The sequence below is a fragment of the Entamoeba invadens genome (genome assembly GCF_000330505.1).
Source record: "Entamoeba invadens IP1 unplaced genomic scaffold scaff_1105074725335, whole genome shotgun sequence".
NCBI classification, from domain to species: Eukaryota; Evosea; order Mastigamoebida; family Endamoebidae; genus Entamoeba; species Entamoeba invadens.
The window spans coordinates 40635-47735 of NW_004440243.1; the positions used below are offsets into that span (position 1 = coordinate 40635).

Here is a 7101-nt window from a genome sequence, read left to right on the forward strand (position 1 = left end):
TTTGGATCTTTCTGAATCGGTGCAATTTCTTTTGCAATTCGCGTTATGAAGACTTTTTGTCTCCGGTTAGCCTCATAAATGAATTCTCATTTAAATCCGTTTAGAGTTTAATTAAAAATACACGGACAAGTCTTGTTTTGTGGGTCTGACTGAAGCGTTGAACTCATTTGGAGCAAGTCTTGTTGTGATGCCGTTTGTTCCATTATTGCCCCCTATGTTGTGTGGAGTGACAAGACATTCATTTTATTTTTGTAAATTATATATTTATAAATCAAAATAGTATAATAAATAGTTTAGCTGGTTTTAATAAAATTTCTTTAAATAGATGAATATGAAACAATGTAAAATAAATATACAATTAGGACTCATGAAGTGAAGGCGCATTCGAACGTTCAAATCGCTCAAACGAGAATTCTTCGTGAATTAATTTCGAGCGAACTTCTACAGACCCGAGCGAAATAAAGTTAAACGGTTCACCTCCAATTTCAGAAAATATAGAAGCGATCTCTTCTTCAACTCCGTACATGCGAAGTTTGGGGATTATCTGCAACTGTGTTGTTTCCTCTACAACTTCCATTGAAATTTTTAAAAGTGACTTCTTCGGTTGGGTTTGAATCTTCTTAGTACGACTTTTCAGGCATCGGCTTTTGAATTCGGCTTGGTAACTTGTTTCCAATTTGAGCTTATTAAATCTTGTAGCGTTCATGTTGTATAATGATCAGATCAATCCATTAAATAGTAGTGGTTAAATGAAAGGGGGTATTTAAACAGTTTTTTCTTTTTTTTAACAATTCAAACAGTCTTCACATAACCTTGTCGAGTTACTGAGTTGTTTTTAATTATTCAAATACCAAACCATTTTTAGTAAGACTGAAAAAGCAAATGATCGTTGTGGGCTTATCATAAAATGGCTTGTTTCGAAAAAAACGGTCTTATTTTTTTGTAATAAAACGACAAAAAAATTTAAATACCTTGGTGTAAACGACCCAACATGGGTGTAAACTATCATATTTTACAAAAAAGCTATTTAAATTAACTTAAAAATATACATTTACTATAAATTATTACAATTATGAAAGAAAATTATTTCGATTGCATTATTTTTGTTTTATCTAGTCATTAAAAACTAATAAAAATATATAAAATTTTTGTTTTTTTGATAATTGAAAGTTGACAAAAGAAAGTCATGTGAGTGAAAGTTAATTTAGCTTTTTTCTTATAAAATTATTTAATAATTAAAAACACAAAAGAAATAATTTGCCACTTTTTGAAAAAAATAAAGTCTGAGTGAATTTTTTTCATTTTGCTGTTTTTTTCGTAGAAAATAACAGACTTTTTTACTTAGATAAGCAAACGTTTAAAATTGGTAAACACCTGTAATGTTTTTTTTAAATAAAACTTAAAGTATATATTTTAAAGTTGTTTTTTTATGTTCGGGTTTTGTTATCAAGTTAAATACTGAGTTGGTCTAAATATTCTTTTTTTATATTGCAAATATCTTCATAGGTAATCCAAAATGTGGCAAACCGTTTTAAAACGTTTACTATTTCAATTTGAAATATGATATTATTAGTTGTTTGTTTAAATGTCTTGGAATATATAAATTGAAAACGGCAATATGTACAATTTGTTACCAACAAAAAAATTAATTAAAAATATAATAAACATTTAAATAAATAATAATATATTTAATATAAAATAACGCCATTTTACAAAAATATGAAAAATGGTATTTTTAGTTATATTATTCAAATAATATAATAATAAATTATATAATCAAAGCTATAACACAAAATATTTTTTCTTGTAGTTTATTATTTCAATTTATATTATTATTTTATTATTACAATCTAGAAATAAAGTTTTGTAAAGGGCATACTACTGGATGCACGTTTATCCATGATTGGTGTCCATCCAGTGAAAACTCCCTTTTTAGCTGGATACAAATATTTATTTGTAAAATAAAGTCAATTTTGTCATAAAAACGAAAGCATTTATTTTCAAATAATAAAAAATCTACAATAAGAAAATAAATAACAGCCACTCAAGATTATTTTAGACGAAATACAATGGACAATTGATAAGCTTTTTAATATTTAATCAGATAAATAAATAATTTGTTTATTATGAAAATATTGTTATATTAAACAAAAAAGGGCACTTGGTAGTTATTCAATAAAAATACTTACACATAACAGTAGATAATACACTTCTAATATTAGAACTTCGAACATTTTTTTTACTTACAATTCGTATCTTTATGAAACAAAATCATTTATTTTATTAATAATATAATAATAAATGAATATAGATTATTACTAAAATATATCAAAAGTCTGAATCCAAATAATGAAAAATAAAAATTATCTCCTGTATATTTTATATATTGATTAAATGTATTTACATATTACAATTAAAAGTGTATAAACAATTTTAGTGATTCAAAATAGTGATTAATAATACAAAACAAAAAAAACCAAAAAATCTTTAAAATAAAAGTGATATAAATTGTTGGAAAGTAAATTATATAATAAAAAACTATTAATGAGTCAGTCTTTTAATGTTATCTGGTTCTTAATATTTATCTGGTGGACATAAAATAGTATTAATTTTGTCTAAACATCGAGCATTCGGTAAAAAAAATGAAAAAACAAGAAACAATTTAAATGGATTTTTGTGAAGGCTTCCCAAAATATTTCAATCTTTATGGTCCAAAAAGTATCAAATAACGTTGAAAGATAGAATATATAATGTTTATTATAATATTTCTTAAACGTGATTTTATCAAATATATTGACATTAAAATAATTGAAAAAGGTATATTTGTTACTTTTTGAAGTGAAGCATAATTTTTTAAAAAAATTTGTTGAATATTTTATGAATATATTTAAACAAACTAATTGTCTTCTTTTTCAATGGGAAGACACACTGGAGCTCAATCACAAGCCGCTTCACACACCGCTGCAGTTGAAAGACATGCAGACAATGTGAGAGCACAAGCACAAGCACATTATGATGCAGAATCAAGACATGCAGCTAACAGAGAAGCTCAAGCTTATGCTCACCAGGCTGCTGTTGACAGACATGCTGAGAATTATGCAAAATACAATTAATTTTATTTAATTGATTTTTCTAATTTAATTGTTTTTAATAAATTGAAGTACATTTTTCTTTGAAATAAAGCTTAATATTTGTTTTATTTTATTTTTTTAACACTTAAATAACAATTAAGTTTTTTAATTGTACTTACTTGGGTGATATATTATTTTTTTCTTTGATAGCAACGTGTCGTTATACACATAATACACTTTTAAAAACGAATAAATTAATATTTAAACTTAATATCATTTAATTATATGACATAAAAATTTTGTATAATGTATTTTAAATGTCAAGGTTATTATTTAACTGTCACAATTTACAAATAATGTTTTTTAGTATTAAAAATTAGTTATTTTTTGAATTTTAATTATTCAAACACTGTTAAACAATCAAATAATTGTTGTTTTATCGCAAATAATTTATTAATTTATTAGTGATAAATTTTAATTTAAATATCTTAATAATTATCGTTTTTACAATGTAATGTTAAAAAATAATCTAAATTTCACATTCATGTTCAAAATAAACAATGAATGCCTTTTTCTTTTAACTTTGTGTTTTTCTTGTCGTTATTATATGAACATGTTAAAAACATAATATAATTTAACTAAAAAATTCTTTACCCATTTCTTAACTTTTTTATACTAATATTTTTGAATATATTTTTCAGGTGCAAAACCTAGTAAATAATAACTTGCTGTTTATCTATGATATTAAAACACAATTCAAATTATAATGAATAATGGTATTTTGTTATTCCAATGTATTTAAAATCAAGTTATAAGATAATCGATAATATTTTTTTTATCAAATTTCATTACACTTTGATTATTTAATACAATAATAAATTATGTAAATAATATTATATTATAACATAAATTAACAATTTATATTATTTATTGTTGCCATTAAAAAAAATATTTTTAAAACATTTACAGACCACAAAACACATAATTATAACAATATATAACTTGCATAATATAAAATTTATTAATTATAATGTTGAAATGTGTTGACTAAAGATGGTCTTTAAGTTTTTTAATTAATTTTTAGTGTTCGATTGACATAATACTTTTTATAAATGAGAAAACACATATAAATATAACAACCAATTAACTTCAATATATCGATGGCGCAGCTTTTCTATCACACACAAAAGTAATAAAACTTAGAGCTGTTTTAGCCTCAATTAAAAATGTCAAATCGTCGTATTTTGATTCTTTTCCTCTTGCAGTAATAGTGTATTCCACTCCGCCATCCTTCTTCCCTTTTGTATAAATTCTTGTATGTGTAGTTCTTCCTTCACTTCTTTTTGATATAGTAATTGGTGCATTAACAACGTTATAACTCTCCCTCACAAGAAACGTTCCATCAACGTGTCCTTCCAGTGTAGCAACAGCGTCGTCCTTTGTAATGCCTCCAAACCACCATTCGGCCTTAAATACATCAACCATCTTCCTCAAACAATTTTTGTCGTTGTAAAACTTCCCAAACAGCCGGATGAGGTATTTAAACCTCATTATATCGATTTCATTAGCTACTCCAATGTTCCTCTTCAAGACTTTCTCGTCGTCTTCTTTCAATCTAAAAGTCTTCACAATTGGTTTAATGAACTCGTCGACCAACACAAAATTTGTTCTGCATATCTCACCTTCGAAATTTTTCTGCCACCAACTTGTAGCATTTGAGTCGCCAAGTGACACACCCAGTCTTAGAGTGTTCACTAACTCGACTAACTTGTCGATGCCAACACGCTTCTTTGCATCAAACTCCCAACACCTTTTCATAATCAGTTCAGCATCTTTGGGAGTCTTCTCTATTAACTCTTTAAAAGTCTTTCTGACTCTGTGGACCTCATTTTCTTTGTCTTTTTTGTGTTCATTTTCTTCAATGAAAGTCACTGGCAAAATTGGGCGCCCGCCACTCTTTAATAATTCAATCATTTTTGCTGTTGTTTTGATCTCTTGATACTCAAAAAAGGGCGCACTCTCATAGAACACCTCCCACATTGTTATTCCAAGCGAGTAGACGTCGATCTCCTTTCCAATCGACTTTGCCATCAGTAACACTTCTGGCGCACAGTACTTTGAGAAGTCCCTGAACGTTCGACTTTTTGATTGTAAAGTGTCTGCAAAGCCAAAATCGCCGACTTTGATGTGGAAGTTCTCATCTAAAAGGAAATTAGCTGGTTTGACGTCTCTGTGAATGATGTTGACGACATTGTGAAGCCACTGAATCCGTTCACAACACTGAAGAAACAAATCAATTTTCAAAGGAACATCAAGAGGACGGCGGAGATACTCAGACGTGATGTTGTCACAGTGAATGTACTTCGATAAGTCAGTCTTTATAAACTCGTGGACAAACATGGGGGTGGTGGTTGGAGTTACTACGCCTATAAATAGAACAACATTTGAACTGTGGAAATTGTTCATCAATTCCATTTCATGAAGGTATGTCTTAAGTTCGGTGGGAGTTAACTCGTCTATGGGTATCTTAACGGCTACAGAAACACCACTTAGTGCTCCTTTGTATACACTCCCAAAACACCCCTTTCCGATAAAACCTGTTTCTTTGTCTATAAAAAGGTCTTCTTTTTTTATTGTTAAAGATGAGAGAGACATTGGAATTATTAATTTATGAGACTGTTTTTAGTCGTTTATATTTGTTCATTAAAATATTAATTTACACTATTTATAGTGTTTTTAAAAAGTTAAACATTTTTTCTTATAAAATCTTTAATTTTTCGATACGATAGTTGAAATTATAGTTTGTTCCGTACTCTCTGATATTATTATATAACTTCGAAGGTATATATTTATTGTCTGTCAGTGTAGTTTTTATTACACAACTTTTTAAATTAAGACGTTTTTAAATTAATCAACGTGCATTTATCAAAGTTCAAAAAACTATTGTACCAAACTATGATATATAATAAAAACAACTATTAAATATAATTATAAATAATATCTTATTTGACTACATGCCACTTTAATGGAATTAACAATGAGAGTTGAGAATCCAAGAAAACTACAAATAATTTTTTTGGAGTTAAAAAACATGTGTAGTTTATATCAGAAACAAAATACAATTTTTACTCTGAAATGAATAACAAAACCAATAACAAAAAACATCCATAATTATTCCCGTCACTAATTGACGGGTAAACTCAAGAAAAAGATAAAAAATGATTCTTTATCAGGGTTTATCAAAATGTATCTTGAAACTATATTCAATTAATAAATTTATTATAAATAATGGTTAATTATTTGAATTTCAACAATGATTATTATAAATATATAATAATAAATATATAATAAATATATAATAAATATGGTCTTATTTAGAATAATTGATATAAATAGACCAATAACTCACTTATATTACCAAAAAATGACTTCTCTTGATTCATTTAATATAGTTGTTGTCTCGAAGTATTTTACTTCCATTCAAGACTTCATTCACTTGGTCTTAGTGTGCAAGAAATTCAGAAGCACTTTCGACCAATTCCACGCAAATCCCATTCCTTTGACTACTAAGACAATTAAACACTTTCCAAATATAGAAACACTCAATTTATGGAGTAAAGAAGATGAGACTTTTGGCAACGTTATTTCAGAGATACCTTCCAAGCCCTTTTTTGCGGTTATTGTGTGGTACCCCTGTGACTATTCTTACATTAAAACTTACGAGAGCACCAATGTGAAGTTTATGAATATCACATACAACTTAGTTGATTTCAAGAAGTACGGCAGTGACATCCCAAAGTACACCAAGACCCTTGGCAGTTTCTGTTATGCCACCAAACCAATCGCCTCTCTGACATTACCCGACACTCTACAGACCATTATGAATAATTGTTTCAACAGTTGCACTCTTTTAAAGTCGATTCGCCTTTCCCCCTTCACCACTTCAATTCAGTCCCAGTGTTTTATTGAATGCGTGTCTTTACAATCAATTCTAATTCCCTCGGGCGTCGACCAAATCGGGTCGTCACTT

At 27.7% G+C, this 7101-nt stretch overlaps 3 protein-coding genes across 3 annotated transcripts; 1 reads left to right on the forward strand and 2 right to left on the reverse strand.

Moving 5' to 3' along the window:
* Positions 1-358: 358 nt before the first annotated feature.
* Positions 359-706, reverse strand: EIN_530920 (hypothetical protein; the record flags this gene model as incomplete). The annotated part of the gene is made up of 1 exon (XM_004255435.1): positions 359-706. The coding sequence occupies one exon, from the start codon at positions 704-706 to the stop codon at positions 359-361; it is 348 nt and encodes a 115-aa protein (XP_004255483.1).
* A 3514-nt stretch (positions 707-4220) lies between these two features.
* Positions 4221-5726, reverse strand: EIN_530930 (cell division protein kinase, putative; the record flags this gene model as incomplete). Its single annotated transcript, XM_004255436.1, has 1 exon — positions 4221-5726. The coding sequence occupies one exon, from the start codon at positions 5724-5726 to the stop codon at positions 4221-4223; it is 1506 nt and encodes a 501-aa protein (XP_004255484.1).
* Positions 5727-6495: 769 nt separating this feature from the next.
* On the forward strand, positions 6496-7101 carry EIN_530940 (hypothetical protein; the record flags this gene model as incomplete). The annotated part of the gene is made up of 1 exon (XM_004255437.1): positions 6496-7101. A coding segment is annotated over one exon (606 nt), but the record flags the coding sequence as incomplete, so codon positions are not given.